The 17,869-nt window shown below is 34.7% G+C and overlaps 1 protein-coding gene across 1 annotated transcript in view; it reads left to right on the top strand.

The window, feature by feature from the left end:
• LOC134841912 (vesicular glutamate transporter 1-like) overlaps nt 1-17,869 on the top strand; it is a 73,705-nt gene that overhangs the window by 22,338 nt on the left and 33,498 nt on the right. The window contains exons 3-4 of the mRNA XM_063857986.1: nt 12,987-13,146; nt 17,631-17,843. Of these exons, the coding sequence (XP_063714056.1) occupies nt 12,987-13,146; nt 17,631-17,843 (373 nt within the window). The remainder of the gene's footprint in view (nt 1-12,986; nt 13,147-17,630; nt 17,844-17,869) is intronic.

Raw genomic sequence — 17,869 nt, 5'->3', positions numbered from 1 at the left:
TTTGATTAATGAACTATTTTAAAATCTGTTTCATCAGCTATTTTTAACAAAGCAAATGAACAATTAGAAAAAATGAGGAAAAAGTTTCCAAAATTAGTATATTTTTGGTTGCCTGATAAAATGTTAAAAATGAAAGCACGTGTATACGTCATTTTCTACTTGACCGCACTTATTGATTTCAGATTTCAAAAATTCAATCTGCGTGTAGTGCCGAAAATGACATTCACTGCTTTTAGAAATTGTCTGCGGCAGCCGGGTGATTTGAAATTAAATTGGGAGGTGTTGGGATATTAGATTTGAGCTGGGACAAGGATGAAAAAGTAATAAAGCTTCCATTAATTCTGTGATGGTTCGAAAGCCAGCTTAGCGAGACTTTTGCCGTGTTTTACTCGGTGTATGTCTAGTACGCGTCACATTAAAGTAGGGATTAGAATTCATTGCGTTAACTTGATATTTATTAGAAAAAGAAGGTTGCCCGAAAGATAGGTCCATCACTGAAAAATAACTAATAAAATCCATAACTTGTATACTACCACAAATTGCTGTTTTAAAACATGCGTAGACGTCGTTCTCTAAAGTTTTCTGATTTGATTTTTTTTCTTTCATTATACAATTTGTTTGAGCTTTTGGCATTTTCAGACCATTTCAACACTGAAGTTTCCAGAATTTGGATGTCTTTTGCAACTTTTGGGTAGCATTGGAAGTTCAAGCAAGATAGAATTCTGAAGCTTTTTCGTCCCAATTCGAATTATGCTACTCCGGAACCCAAAAAACGTCGATTAAATTCGCCTAAAACTCATCGCTCAGAAATCAAAATTTTTCAGCGACAATCGAGAAAATAAGCAGACAGAAAACTCGCCAAATCTTTGCTTTTTGCAAAAAAAATAGGATTCCTATTTTTGGTTTTTTGGTACTTGATTTTGCTTGGAAATTTTTTTAAAGTAAAACACAAATGAACACAAAGACTACCATTCGTTGAGGGTCGAATTGAAGTAAACAACCCGAACTTCCAAACAGACACATGTTGACCAAACACAACACAACAAAGACTAGCTGGTAAGCAAAGCCAAGGTCAGAACAAACGGTACAAACCCTACAAACGGTTCAAGTGCAAAACCTGCTCACGCAAGGCCACCTACAAGTTTAAGCAGAAAAAGACAAACTTTATGGAGGCGCGCAAGAAAGAGGATACTTCCAAAAAATTGTCCGCTCAGCAAATATCAACTATATAAATGAACATGGTGAGATGGCAGATGGGTCTGACCAACAAGGAAATAACGTAGACCCAGTAGCTTCTGTGAAAATGATATCTGCAGAAGTGTGCGAAGGAGAAGCGCTAATCAAGACAGTTTCCAAGTCATGGCACTACAAGAAGTATTCGAAACAAAAACAACTATATTTAAGACAAAAAAATCTAAACGATTCAAAATCACAGAAGAACGTTTAATAGCAAAAGCCGAATCGAGAACACCAATGTCCCTCAACGAATGCACAACGCAATTTTGAAACGTACTCCACAACAAGAAGCAGAACGTAACTTGGCATGCTATAATGGCGTACACATCAAACCACTAGTAGGCTGATCCAGCACCTACAAAACAGATGGATGAATTGTCCAATGGCTTCATTCATAAAGTGGACAAAAATGGCCATACTTTAGCGCGAAACATCCTATGAAAAATTGGCATAAAATTAAACAGCGAGAAGGCCAAAACATCAGATGATGCTAAACAGTAGCCTTCTAAATCATTCCGACCCAACAAAAATGAATTGGGTTACGGATTCATACCACGGACTGAGCACCCAGATCGGTAGATCAAAAAGCACTTAAAAGAAACTTAGTTTTTAGAAGACCAAAGACTAATCTCCAAAGCAAATGAAGAAAAGCCACGCACCTAGAGAAAAAATAGAACAAAAATCTACCCGCACCCGAGTTCCATGGATAATAATCAATTATAATAGAAAAATATTGTCTACCGGGAAAACGGGGTGGGGGTAAACGGGGAGTTGGAAATGAACAGTGAGGAAAACGGGAGGGGGGGGGGGGTGAACAGGGAGGGGTAAACGGGGTATCTAAGACGAAAATTATAAAAATTGAAAAGTGAAATGTAACATTTTAATAAACCTAATAAAGCAACTGCACTAAACAAGAAATGCGATAACTTTGAAAAAACTTGTAAAATTCATGACTAACCTCTCGAAAAAATCCATTGGAATTGATTATAACCGATTGTAAGCAATTATATTGGCATAAAATATACGAAGCATAATCCAATTTTAATTGATTATAATCGATTATAATCGGTTATAATGGTTTATATTGATATGAAAAACAATGGATTGTAATCCACTTTTAATCGATTATAATCGATTATTATCGAAATTTATTGAGACTGACCACGAAAATTCAATATAATCGATTATTATCCATGGAATTCCGGTGCGGGTGTTAAAATGATAGACAGGAACGTCAATAAAAAGTGATGCGACAAACGATTCATCAATTCGATTGTCATCACCGCGAAAAAAGACCAAAGAGTTAAGCTGAAACTAGGTTCGAAACAGATCAACAATTATCTACACAAAAACAATTACGAGATGCCAAACATCGACCTACTGTTGATAATGTCGCTCATTCACAAAAAAAAAACTGAAAAGGACGTTAAATTTTCATCAACCCTTGATCTCAGATACGTATAAGCTTAAATCCCTCTGGACGACACAATAAGAAAAAAGTGTAATTTGGACAGGCACGGACGGATCTGTCATGATTTTATGACCTGACGGATCAATCGGCAGAAATCCGAAAATTAATTGAATTCACCCTCATAAAAGGTAACACTTTTGCAGAAATTTTTTTAAATATTCACTAAAAAAACCGAAACTTACTGAGCACAGAAAAAATTAATCGAGAAAGCTTAGCAAAATCAAACTTTTAATGTAAATTGAGCTGCAGGATAGTAGAGTGGCTAGGAAAAAAATAAACGAAAATGAACTAGACATCTAACAACCAATCAAAACTTAAAATACTTAAGAGGCTTCAAGGGCTCATTACTCCACTTGACTGAAACATCCCAATACTTGCGCCCGAATCCGCGCCAATCAGACCTTCAATTGAAAATACTGAGAAAAACAACTTTAAATTGGACAAAACATTACATGAAATTTTCAAAGAAACTTATAAAATTCGTGACCAAAACACCAAATTGTAGACTTTCGACCAAAATCTTAAAATCAGGACGGTATTACGCATCAACAGCGTTACTCAGAACGGTACTAAAATAATACTAGTTCGAAGACTACGCTCCTTTTCTATGCGCATCAACGTTCGGAAATTTCGCTAACAATAGTCACAGGCCACCAAGCCCGTTTAAGCGCCTTAAATCCAGAAAAAATCAAAAACAGTGCAATAAAAGTTAACCAGATAGAAAGACAGATTATTATGATTTAATTTTGGTTATAAACATTTGGAGGGATACAAAAATGAGCCTAACTGATAGCATCTCAAGAAATCTAGTCAGCCCGGCGGTACCCGCCAGCAATTGCAATGAGCAATTCGAAACAAAATTGAACAGCCATGTCCTGAATGATCTAGCCAATCTGATTAACAAGTAAAAGATTTTGATTGACAAGCAAAAAGCGAAGCGAAAAGAATTGAAGTGAAACGTGAGTTAGTTGAGAAAAAACTGTGGCTTTGGTTTCGTACCAATCCCAGGAAATTACATGAACTGCAGACAAACTGTACTAAGTGCCTCCGTCGCATATAGGTCACTGCGTCATGAAAAAGCTACCATTGTTCACACATTAGGAACCCGGAGGCCTTGGCACACCCATTGTTTGAGGAAGCAACCGACGGAATCTACTTAAAGGAGAAGACGGCAGCCAAGAAACCAACAAAACAAGCAGAGAAACAGTAGAACAAATTGATACCAGCACGCGACAAAAAACCAGCAAAAAAACTAGCCTACATTGATAAGACAGCACGAGAAGAGAACGGGAGGGATCTTCAAACCGACACAATGCTACCCCTAGCATCACCGTTACATGCAAAATCTTATCATCATCAGAAAGATCTCAGACAAAGAACTTGCACCAATTAGCATGGACACAAATTAGACTACGCCTCCAAATAGAGCATCATTCAAAATCAGGAGAGGACATTGTCAACTGCGCCTTGGGAAGCGCGGTACCAACTAACCCAAAACAGAGATTAATGAGAAATTGATTGAGCTCTCAACAGGACAGGGAGCAAGCAATTCAGAAAAATCCGGTTCAAAAATTGAAAAGTAGAAGTTGGGTAAAAAAACGCAGAAAAAAGACCAGGAGGTGAATGACAACAACAAGTTAGCAGACAAGAACGCTAAGGAAAACAACAATAAATACAAAAATAACAAACGAGAGAAGACGTGAGATAGAAAGGGGGTACTGAACCCCTGGATTAAACTGGTTGTTGAACTCTCATTTATATTTTGATGCAAGTTGGTGATTTTCACCGAATTTATGCTCTATGATAATACTTATATTATAATCTAAGTTACAAATGAATGAGCTCAGCTTTAATTGATTCGGCCTCGAAGGCCATCAAGTAGCTCGGTTGACCTTGAGGGGACACCGGCTAAGTCTATAAGTCTAAGTTTTATGTACTGACGACTGTTCACATTTGTAGTGATCAAATACAGTCTTAAATAGACCTTGTCGTTACTAATGTATTTACTATTAATTTATGGATGTATTTTCACTCCGAATGGAGCGACGTAGTACAAACTTAAAGCTTACTTGATATCTTGTCAAAACAACCATGTGACATTTCTAGAGTTGAATTATAATTTGCGTTATAACTTTATTATTTAAGTCATTGCAAAAAATGATTTACTCTGCCCTTAGACATCACCTGCACTTTGTTATTCCGATCATTGAAAATGAGGAGGAATTGTGTATTTGGGTGTGTTTTAATTACGAGGCCAAACTATGCACTGGATAGGAGCCCAATTTTGTGTCTGTATGCTCCTGTATTCCAGAGACAAGTCTTTAAACATGTGAAAAATTTTTCGGAACGATCAAAGGAAAGTAAAGAACTAAAAAGAACAAAGGGAGCGTCCTTGTTGCGGAATTCGCTTACAATGCGTAAAATGCACAGTTTGGCCTCGTAATGTTAGTTTTTTTTTCTTTTTGTTTTCCAGGCAAAATCAGGTACCTCAAATAATCATCGGACTGCGTTGAGTGATATATCATATTCAAGCCCTTCCGGTCGTGAAATTTTCTAAATTTTTTTTAGTTTCGAAAAAACCGGTTAGAATTTTTTGATTTTTTGTCTAACTTCGAGCGGACAAAACGAGCGATCAGGCATACAACAGCTTAATTAGGATAAATTTAAGCCCTAAAAACTTAATTTAAGCCAGTGAACAGTTTTTTGGAGTTTTATTAGCTCCATTCTAGGAACAATAAACTTCAAAAAATGGATAATTTTGAGCAAACATTTTTTTTTATTTGAATTTTTTAAATATTTTTGTTTTTCTAGTCAACTTTCTAAGAAAATGTTTTTGTCTATTTTGCTTGTATTACTATGAATGTCTTACATCAGACTTTTCTATCACCCCACGCAGAAAAACTAACTTGAAAAAAGCTTTATCTTGTAGTTTTTAAAAGACTATGGACGGAACATTCTGTGCTACTTGCACAGTAACCGGCTATCCTTGTTTTTTTTGCGTAAGTTATTACGTAGAGGATTTATGAAAAGGTATCAGCCTGTCTAACCATAGTTCGTTTCTGTTGACGAACAATTTGAAAGTTGTCAAACAGCAATCAAATTCACCGTTTTTCAACTGCTTAAAAGCCAATCTACTTTCTTTAATGTGAAGTTTTGTTATGCTATCTGGAGACTGGATCTTTTAACTTGGTTTCTTTTGTTCAACTTTTGAAATGAAAGTAGCGGTGATTTTGTTCCAACTTTTGTAACAAAAATCACGAAATTTTTGTGCTCGGGGTAGTTTTTGTTTCTTCAGACAAGTTTCGACTTGTTAACAAGCCATTTTTGACGGATTTTTTTAAAAAATAATAATTCAAAAATTATTGTTGTCTTTATTGAAAAGTTTCTTAACATGTGATACTTTTTTGTAAGTTAAGGGAGTCCAAAGATTGCCATTTTGGCCAATTAGAGACAATTAACGCGCGATCTTGGTAAATATCCCTTTTCAACCTTATTTTCACTAAATGTACAAGATCCGCTTCCAGGTACAGGATCCGCTTCCAACAAGATACAAGTTACAAGATCCGCTTACAAGGTACAAGATCCGCTTCCAACAGCGCAGCCCCTTCTTTATTGCAAAATTGAGAACTTCGTTACAATGTACAAAATCCGCATTGGCTCAACCCAGGGGCGGATCTAAGATTCTTTCGAGGGGGGGGGGGGACGGATTTTCAAAAAAAAGCTCTACCAAATTACTATAAAGACCCTATTTTGACCAATTTCTCTGGGCCGCAGATGAATTTTTGAAAAAAGGCCAAAAAGGCGTTTTTAGGCACTTAGGGTCAGTCAGCCAAAAATGAATAACTCAAAATAGTACAAAGGAGGGATCTTTTGGGTCGGCAGGGGGACAAATCCTTGAGGGGGGGGGGCGTCCAATCCCCCACCCCCTAAATCAGCTGGTGGCTTAATCATTAAATTATTTTTCTTAATCATGGGTCGTTGAGTTTTTACTAAAGGTAACATAGGGATAAATAGTAATAGAGATCCTATTGTTTAGTAATAGAGATCCTATTTTGCTACAAAAACTTTTCACTCAAAACTCGCGACTGATAATTTTATACAGTAAGTTGTACTCAGTCTCTATAAATATAACTAAGAGGTCTACAAACGAGAAAGGCTTCTTGATTGTCTGTTTTTGATTAACTTCTGTTTTCTTTGGATTGCTGGAAGCCAAAAGATATCTTCGACTCGGTTGATAAAAACTCCCTTCCTTTCAAATTTTACTCTCCCAGGTCTTTTTGACTATAAAGACATATCCAACCAGAAAGAGTTTGCATTCTTTGTCTTCAAATCTTCCTTATCTATTTTTCTTTTTTCTTTTTTCCTCATTTTTCAGAAAACTGACGAAAATTGTGACCGAGCGAAGAGTATTTTGGCTAATGTATTTGCTGCGAGGTAAGAGGTAAAGATAAAACGTAAATCTGTATCACTAATTGATTTTCAGTCGATATTGCTCGTCAGGACTTGGGATTTTTTTAATGGCTTTGTCAACTTTCATTTAACTCTTGATAATTTTCGTCTTTATTCCTTAAAACCTTGCTTGCATGTTATTTTTCAAGTCGAATCATGTATTGAAGCACAGTTACTTTTTTGGGAACTGATAAAAATCAGCAAAACATCTGAGTCACCTGAAAATTTCGCAATTTTTTCACAAAAGTGCAATTAACTTTACGTGAAACTTAGAATTGGTTGGATTCTATATCTATGAGAGCGCGTTTTTTAAAAAAAACAGATTGAATGTTTAAGCGGAAGAAAAAAGCAATGTGTTGAAAAGGAAACTGTTCTTTTCTGGTTGCTTTTTGTAAATTTTATCTGTTGATTAGCTTTCCGCTTTTCTCTGTAATTTGAAAGAATACCATTGCAATTTGTGAATGAGTAAACGACGACAATGAAAAAAGCACCGCTGAAAATGTCAGCTTAATTGGAAAATGGCAAATTTGTGTCATTTTTGATCATGATAGATATATATCGTAACAAAGACATGCACACTTTGTTTTAATACCCCGATGGGTTTTCCTACAACAGAAAGGAGATTTTTTGGAGGGACAGAGGGATGATTTGCTTATTCGCCATGGTCCCGCTGAGATGATTTCCAAAGATGATGGGGGCTTTGAAGGCGACTGATGAAAAGAGACTATTTTTTAATTTCCACCTAATCAGCAGTTAATTTGGGATATTCTACTTTGCGGGCTAGATTAGGGGTAAAAAGTAAATTTGGTCCCGGTGCAATCAGAAAAACTAATCCTCAACCCTTGCCCTTGTTTCATCGAGAAACCACCAAAAACAGTGTATATTGACATTTGAACCACTGTTTGGCTCTGCTTGCTCCCATATTGTGCTCCCAATTACAGTGGTTTAGTGTAGTGAAACTTTTGTTCACTTTTCAAAGGGTAATTAAGCTGAGCATCATAGCTAAATTGCACACGTAATTTTCTTCTATCCCGTTGTAAGACAAATAATTACACCATAAACTTGGTATTTATGTTAGATGAGAAATGAAAAAATTATAAGTTTTTCTACCTGTTATTATTCTCCTTGTATATTTTTATATGGCCTGTTTTAAACTTGGAGATTAAGAGACCATAACTGTTTATGACTTGTTTTGTAATGCCTTCTTAGCGAGAAGCTACTTAAACATTCTAATTTACTGTTGAAAGCTGCACAAAACAACTTTTTTATTACCCGTCACACTTTTTACTACCAGTTAAAAACTAATCTCTGTGCTAAAATACACCACCGTTGAACTACGAAAAAGCTGATCCAACCAAAGAAAGTACATTTTTTTGGGTTGGCGATATATTCCCGATGAATGAAAAATGCGGCAACTTGACTTCGATTTTCATACTTGAACATTGAACAAGCAATTGATCAACGAACCAAAAATTTTACAGAAAAAAAACAAGTACTTCTTACTCATCTAAGTTAATATAAAGTTCTTCATCATGACAAATTGGAGCAAGATCTTTAAAAATGCAAGAAATTTTTCTCTGAGTGCTCAACAATTTTGAAAAATGAGTAGTTGAACTTCAATTAAGCATACATCCAGGGGCGGATCAAGGATTTTCTTGAAGGGGGTCCTATTTTCAAAAAAATTCAAAAAAATTTGCGACCTTTTTTTAGGTGACCAGATGGATTTTCCGAGCACTCCCAGAACACCATAAAGACCCTAGCGCGTTCCCCATCAACATTTGTATATGAGATTTAGGGCCTAACATTTTAAAATAGTATCAAAGGTGGGGTTCGAAACTTTTGGCTGGTGAGGGTGACGAATGCCTAAATCCGCACCTGCATACGTCATTACTTCTTTGAAGATTCATGGAGTGTATGCAATAAATAGAAAAAAGTCTCAACTTTTTTCCTTCACTAAATTTTTGAAATATTAACAAGACTGCTCGCATGCTGGCAAAAACCTGAATGTTCCGACTGCCTTTTAATGTCTATGGAGCAGTAATAACATGAAAAAATTAAATGTAATAGATTAAACTGAAAAAAAATGAGATTTGAAGCTTTTTGTGAGAATTACCCTCCCACGCCATATAAAGTACAAAGTGATAGGTTTCGCTCGTAATAACAAATCAGTTATGACAAATAAGTAAGCTTCCTTCAACTATTTGAGGACTATTTCTAAGACAGATTAAATCTCCGCTGCCACGTTAATAGCGTGAATTATATATCGCGCGTTAATTGTCCCAAATTGGTCCAAATGACCAAAATGGCAATCTTTAAACCCTCATAACTTTACGAAAAAAATCACAGGTAAAATATCTTTTTAAATTTAGGCTCAGACAACAATAATTACTGAATTATATTTTAAGAGTTCCGTCAAAAATGGCTAGTTAAAAAGTCGAAATTTATCTGAAGATAAAAAAATACCCCGAGCACAAATATTCCGTTACTTTTATTGCGAAAGTCGGAACAATCATTTTCCTTTATATCGAAGAGAACAACGAAATATTTTTGCTTCAAGTGATTTTTGCTCCCACTTTCGAAGATAATGAGGGTATATTTGGGCTCGAACCTTTGGGCTCGGTTGGTTTTCAAAATTTTCGTATTGCATGTAAAAAGGTACTGAGCTACCAGCAAAACAATTTTTCTTCAGCTTATTCTTTTTTAAAGTTATTTAGGTTTAAAAATTGAAGTTTGGAATAAATAATGCGTGTTATGCTTCAATACTTTTAAGTCTAAATTAAATTCCATTAGCTTTTTAATAGCTAAATTTGACCGATTTCTTACAAGCAAAAAGATATTGATGTCTTGACCTCCCGCTTATTCAACTTGTGATCTTGTTTTTTAATGAAATTTGAAAATTTTTGATAATTAGGGCGCGCTATCAGAAAATTTTTCTCCTAAAGCGTAGTCGGTGCGGAGATTACGTTTAATGGAGGCTAACTTTTTCATCCAAACATCTTGTGACTAGATATGAAATATATCACGCTGTACTTGATACTTCGTACTGCGTGTGTGAGGGAAAATAGAACAGGAAAAGCGGATAAGTTCCGAAAATTTTCAGCTATTTAGATGAAAACTTGATGGACAAATTGCTTTAAAAAACACTGCTGATATTTCCAAGGTTTTGCCCTGATACGAGTAGTTATGTTTTTCATTCAGACCATTTTCATTGATTGCAAACATATCCTCAAAGAAAAGTTTTTTGTTCCGACTTGTGTAAAAAAACTAACGGAATATTTGTGCTCGCGGTGGTTTGTTTTTCTTTGGACATATTTGGACTTTTTAACTAGCTTGACGGAATTTTTGACGGAAACTTTTTAATATCCTTTATAAGGTATTTTTGTCCGGAGCTTAAAATTAAAAAGATACTTCACCTGTGATTTTTTTTCTAAAGTTTTAGTGATTTAAAGATCGCCATTTTGGCCCATTTGGGACAGTTTACGTGCGATATAATTAGCGCTATTTACGCGTAAGCGGAGATTTAATCCGTCTTAAAAACCGTTCCAAATTGGTTGAAGGAAGCTTATTTGTCATAATTGATACGTTAGTACCGGCAAAACCTACCACTTTGTTTTTTATATGGCAGGTGGAGTGATGATTTTTGCAAATTTATCTCAAATCTCGAAAATTTGTTAGTATTTTTTTACAGCGTTTGATAGATTCACGTTATTACAGCCCCATTGACCTTCCATCAGCTCCATAGACCTTCCAAAGGCAGTCGGAACTTTCAGGGCGTTCGAAACAAGCAGTTTTGTTACACCTCTAAAGGTAGCGATTCCGTTAGCTGAATTTTAAAATAAAGTCTCAGGCAATTGGTTTTCCTATTTTTTTTTTTGAATTTTGCATCAAGATTTCAAGATGTTATTCATGATTCTGAAAATGTAAGTGCAAAATGTTCACGCAAGAAAACTGTTCATCATTTATTCCTTCAAACAATTTATTTAACCAATTTGTAGACACTATTTTGCCAAAAATTTCTGCACCGCAAGCAAATTTTTATTAAAAATTTCAAAATGAATTTTGAAAATTAATATCAAAAACGGGATGTAAGTCAACTTATTATCAATTTATTGAATTTTGACCCCAAAGGCGTCACAAGAAAAAATATGTCTGGCCGACCAAAAATGTGAGGGTAAAATTGAACAGACACAGGTAAGGTACACTTTGGGTGTTCAGGCAGTTTTTTCACCCTATTTAATGTATTTCTAAACTCGTTGGTAATATAAAACTCAAGCGCCGCTTAAACTAAATTTTTGGAAACAAAATTGGAATTATCGTTTTTTCAGATATTTTGTTTTAAAAATAAATTTGTTTTTAGTTTTCCCAGTTTCATAATAAAATAATTTAGAAACAGGGTTTGTCAAGTTGACGGATTTTGTTTTTGAAAATTTTCTATCGTGAAAGTTTTATTTTTTCTAATTAAAGAGTTATACAAGGATGGTTTTTGCTCTAAAAAGTTCAAAAAAACAAAAAAAATGTTTTTGATTTTTTTTCAAAAAGACAAGGCTACAAGCGATTAATTGAAAATGGAAAAATTACTATTTGAAATCTCGGCTCTTTGCATGATAAACTTTTGGTTAATTCAATCAGTTTTTTGTTTTTTTTTTCTAATTTTTACTTCTTTCCACTATTCGACAAAATTTTCAATCTAAGCAGCATCCCACGCTTCAAGTTTGTCAAAAATTTGTCGGTTGAAAATTTTCGCTTGCGAAACTAAAAACAAAAAATAACGTTTTATGTACCTTTAAGCCTATTGTTTTTGCACTAAAAAGTTCACAAAACAAAAAAAAATGTTTTTGACTTTTTTTTCTTCAAAAAGACAAGGCTACAGCGATTAATTGAAAATGGAAAAAATAATATTTGAAATCTCGGCTCTTTGCATGATAAACCTTTGGTTAATTCAATCAGTTTTTTGTTTTTTTTTCTCATTTTTACTTCTTTCCACTATTCAACAAAAATTTTCAATCAAAGCAGCATCCCACGCTTCAAGTTTGTCAAAAATTTGTCGGCTGAAAATTTTCGCTTGCGAAGCTAAAAACGAAAAATGAAGTTTTATGTGCCTTTCAGCCTATTGTCAAAATAGATTACTTTTTATGGTAAACAATGTTCAGGAAGCAACAACAAAAAAAAACAAATACCTCGGATCAGCTGATGAGCTAATTGGGCTTAATTTGGGCTGTAGTTACCCAATTTTTTCTACATGTTTGAAAGCAACTTTCTAAAATCAAAACACTCTTTGCCTTTGACATATGAACTTACAAACCTTTTTCTTGTCAATACACAAAAAGAGCAAAAAGCAACGACATCAAAGGAAATAGGAAGTCAATTTCTAATTTAAAATTCCAATCTCGTCTGCATTTTGTTAGGGATGGTTGTTTATCTGTTGAAATAGGATGTTAAGCACATTAAACTGACAAATTTGTAAGTTCAGGTTTGCTATTTTCGCTAACTTTCATGCAGATCAGGCTTGAGGCGTAAACATTTTCAGATTAAATTTCATTTACGAAAAAAATGTTAATTGTTTGCTGATTTTTCAGCAAAAGTCAAGAATTAAATAAACTGAGTCAAAAAATTTCTATAGAGCTGAACGTTTTGTGTTTTAAGAAAAACTTCCTTAATTTCATGGATGGGTTTTGGCGGTTTTACTTATAATGTCAGCCGAAAATGAATGTCACAGCCCATTGAATGTATGTTAAACTCACAGGTGAGCGACTGTGAAAGGGCTTAAAGGCCTTGCTCCGCCTTTAAAAGGGGTGATTAAATGATTTATCCTTGAACTGTTTGTTTGTAGGCCGAAGGGAGATGAAGCCTCTCTGATAAACAATGACGAGCTAGAGTATGGGGAGCAGATCAATCCGGGTGATAACAGTGGCGACAACTTCGGAGGAGGAGGCTCACTGCCAAAAAACTTCCAGATGCCAGTGCTAGACACAGTATTTGGGAAACTTGAGGTTACTAAACGTTTTTTTAGCCCAGGAGTCCTGTCTCTAACACAGACAGTGCTTAAGGGCATCAATAGTTGGGCTGATTTTTCCAAAAAAAATGTCTTAATATGCGAGTATGAGTGTGTCAGTGTGTTAGCGTACAGTGCTGATTTAAATTAACCGGACAAAACGCGTTAAACTTGAAATTTAAAACCCCGCAATTGGGTTGAGTTTAGGTGAAAACTTATGAAGACAAAACTTGCTTAAATTTTTAGCAGAATTAATATGGTGTAATTTGTTTTGCGAAACTCGGGCCCAAAATTTTACCCCAACAATGGGTCATTTTGGCTTTTTTTAGTTAATCAAAAATTACGCCGAAAATACCCAGTCAATCACAGACATAATTATATTAAAGTGAGCCCCTTACGTAGCCCAACAAACTTTAAGAAGGGTATAACCTCCAAAAAAAATGCAAATTGTTCAAAAATTGTTTTTAAATCAAAAGTGGGTATTTTATATAGTAAAAACTACCTTTTTTGTCTATCACACAAAAATAAATTAAGTTATACAATATTTTGGAGGTTATGCCCTTCTTAAAGTTTGTTGGGCTACGTAAGGGGCTCTCTTTAAAATAATTATGTCTGTGATTGACTGGGTATTTTCGGCGTAATTTTTGATTAACTAAGAAAAGCCAAAATGACCCATTGTTGGGGTAAAATTTTGGGCCCGAATTTCGCAAAACAAATTACACCATATTAATTCTGTTAAAATTTTAAACAAGTTTTGTCTTCGTAAGTTTTCACCTAAACTCAACCCAATTTGAGAAAAACGGGTTTTAAATTTCAAGTTTAACGCGTTTTGTCCGGTTAATTTAAATCAGCACTGTACGTTGGTCTGACTGTTACCAAACTTCTGAGTAAATGCTCGTGCGACCTCGAAATTATACATGTACAAGCACATGATGACGAGGAGTTTCTTTGCTAAAATTTTACTGAATTTGGTTGATTAATTGGTAGAAAATGACAAAAAGGGGCAAACAGATCGAACACAACATTTTCAACTTTTCTTTGCCGACGTTGGAAATTCAGAACAGCTTCTTAAACTAGAGAAACTTTAACAGATGAGCCAACTCGACAAACAATTGTTTCTGTTCAAAGAGATATAATCAGAGAACTTTCAACAGAGTCAAGAAGGGAAAGAGGCCGAAAATGCTGGAACTGAAAACTTTAAATGATTTTAAACTAGCAGAATTGCTAAAGAAAACTCACCGGGGCAAACGTTTCCTTCTTTTCGACTCTCTTCTATATGATACTTAACAAGTTATGGTTTTCACTACTCTTCGACGACTGGATTTTCTTAGTGGCGCTGATCATTGGTTTTGCAATGGCACTTTATCAATGGCCCTAACGTTTTCCTCAAGATATACGTATAACACGCATCAAAGGAAGGAATTTTGGTCCCTATTGTGTATGCATTGCTTCAAGACAAGAAAGAGACTAAATTTGACTTTTAACTGTTACGAAATAGAGTTTCCCAAATGAGCAACAATTGAATTTGAAATAGGGGTCAAAAAGGCTATTATTTCCCAATCCGAAATCATAAAAATCAACTATTGCTACTTCCTTTTGTGCCAAAGCGACTGGCGTCATGCTCAATCTACTGAAAATACAAACAACAGGCTTCATCTAGATTTTCGTGAGCATGTCCGAATGCGACTGAGTACCGCTTTCATGCCAGTGAGTGCCGTTCCCTCTGCATTCGATACACCCCAGAAGACATGCCCCGTAACAGCTCAGCCGATCCTCAACTATTTTGAAGATAGTTACATTGGTCAGCTCTCTGCGGCAAATGGAGATCGACAAAAACCCAAATTTGGAGTTGACATTTGGATTTGCCCATACACGTGTCACAACGGGGCGTTCGAGGACCATCAATGCTAATGAGGATTGGAATAACAACCTCGTCAAATTTTTCAAAGCAAAACACATATCGTTTCAAAGATCATCGAAAAATTCCAAGATAAGCAGAGATCCTGATAGAAAAAAATCTGAGTCGCGATTAAAAAAAACTCTCCGAGTGAGTTACAACCTATAATCCAAGTAACAATACTATTTTCCTGAAGGGGTGCAGCAGCAATTATAATTTATGGCTAAGATTTAGTTTATTATCCACTTCCCTAACGTTTATGTGGCAAAACAATAAGTTTCAATAATTTTTTCAAGTTGAATTTTTGAAAAAAAAAAGAACTAGACGTATTTTGAGAACGGTAAGATCATCAATGTAAATGTTTTTTTTTTTCATCAACTTTCCTAGTGACCAAACCTAGTAAATCCATATCAATTTTGCCCTCCTTTACCAGATTTTGGGCGTTTCCTTTTGGAATCTCAACTACACTGAAAAGTTTTTTCCGACCCGAGATTTCAGCTGTCGAACAATCGCTCTTCAAACCAATGACACCATCGCTCAAACGAGCGTGCTTTGAAGTTTCACTTTAAAGTTTTCTGTATTTCGGTTTCGCTTCGACTTTTCTTTAATTGTGTGATACAATTAGAATCTAAATATAAAACCATCAAACGGACGCAAAACTTCATAGCATCAAAGATTACAAGGTCAAATCAAAAAATATTTTCGGAATTTTTTAACTGCGGTTTAAATGGGACAATTTTAAATATTGGTACATTTTTTTCAGGGAAACAAGTGTCTTGAACACAAGTGTCTATGCACCGTATCAGCAACTAGACATCACTATCTGTTTTGGTTTTGAATCATTTTTTTAATGAGCTCATATACAACAGTAATATCCGTTGAAAAAGTTTTTCTGATTCAAATTAATTCTTTAAGCAAAAAATAACCTGAATGAAAAACAAGTTCGATTTTAACATTGTTCTAGTTTTACTCTCAACATTTTATTTAAAAATAATACGTTTTCAGATTGTTGCCTTCCATTTTTTTCTCTCAAAAAGCACTCAATGATAAAATAAAAATCCAATGAAGGGAAATTTCTTCTGATAACTCAGTTGGATGTCGGGAAAAAATTTGAGAACCCACAGTGAAAAAACGTAAAAAAACGGCATTTGATTCTCTGCCGAGAACATAATATGTTTTTTTTTTTAATTTTTTATCCACGCAAAAGCCTGACTAAATCGAAGTTATTTCTTTGCTACAAAATCCAGTCACGATCCTTCAAATAAACTTTCAAATATTTACCTTGGATTAAAATTTTTTTAACAGCGTCGTCAGCAGAAAAGCTTGAAAAAACCGAAAGCTTCCAACATTGCTCAAATTTTGTCCATTTTTTGTTCCGACCATTTGAAAAAAGTAGAGGATTTTTGTAATTGGGTGTTTATTTCTCTTCTTGTTTTCCACCCAAAATCAGGTACTACAATTAATCATCGTTTTATTTGAAGTTTTCGTGTTTTGGTCTAAATTCGGGCTAATAAGGTGAGTGTGCAGGCTTATAATAGCTTCTTCACGATGAAGTTGAGCCGTGAAATTTTAGTTTTAATCGATTAAATAAAGTTTTTGAAGTTTTTAGCGTCATCTTGGGAATCAGAAACTTTTGAAAGTTTTGAAATTCTTTTACGATTATTTTGTTTTTGTTTTTTGCAGCAAAAACTGTTTTTGAATTGGCCTATTTGACTATGACTGTTGAAAATATCTAGTTTTTATGTTTTCCACTAGAAGTTTTGTCACACCACACAGAAAAAACTACACTAATTTGAAAAATAATTTTTGTATTTTTAAGGCTATGCTTGAAACATTCTGCGCTTTTTGCCTAGTAACCGGTAAAACTTGTGTTAATTTGATTAAGCACAGTTCTTGCTCATTCCGTTCAAAAAAAAAGAGAAAAAAGTTAACAAGTATTATGTTTTTCTGCGGATAATGATTAATTTTTAATTTAACCTAGGCTGTTTTTTAGATATTTTTCAGGGAACTGATGAATAGCGTTTTTTCTTAAATTGCATATATGCAAATATATAAGATAAGCTGAGTTTCGGCTGCTCAAATTTTCTTTATACGAATCATCCTTTGCTTGAAGTTTACGGCTCTTATCAATTGTTTCCCTTTTTTTAATCAATATGTAGAATGAAAGTTATCTAAGAATTATAGTTCTCAACATTCCAGTTCATGTCTTCATGTTGAATAGTTTTTAATATTAATACAATTATGGCACATGTAAAGTTTCCACAAAATTGTATATTTAAGCTGTTGATATGAAAGTCCAATTTTTTGTTGTTTTATGATTAACAGAAACATCATTTTTTCTCCATCAATGGTGATCTTGGCACCGTTTAGCTGTTTCATTATTCTGATACGTCACAAATTACCAATGAGATTATAACAAAAACAAATTTTCATAGACTGTCTCGGGGAAAAAAATAAACTCGAACACTCTTTCATGTTATTTTCTCGAGTAGAAAAATTTTAACACTAAATTGTATTAAATAGAAAAAAAAATGAAAATTAAAAATATCTTACAAAAGAGTTTTAAAAAGTTCCTAATATTCCAGGTGATCACGACGCCCTTTAGCATGTTGAACGAGAGGATATCGCGTGTAGTGAAGGTGCCGCACTACCTGTCTGACAAAGTGAGGTATGTGATAGCTTGTCTGCTCTCCATGGGCTTCGCCATCTCCTTCGGATTGAGGTGCAATCTGGGAGTGGCCATTGTTGATGTGACCAACAACTCAACTGTCACAGAACACGGAAAGGAATACGAAAAGGTGAGTTGGGGACCGCCTACTAGCAT

This window comes from Symsagittifera roscoffensis, chromosome 1 (genome assembly GCF_963678635.1).
Source record: "Symsagittifera roscoffensis chromosome 1, txSymRosc1.1, whole genome shotgun sequence".
In the NCBI taxonomy this organism is placed as follows: Eukaryota; Metazoa; Xenacoelomorpha; order Acoela; family Convolutidae; genus Symsagittifera; species Symsagittifera roscoffensis.
Note: the sequence above shows the minus strand (reverse complement) of the source record. Positions and strands in the feature narration are given on the sequence as shown.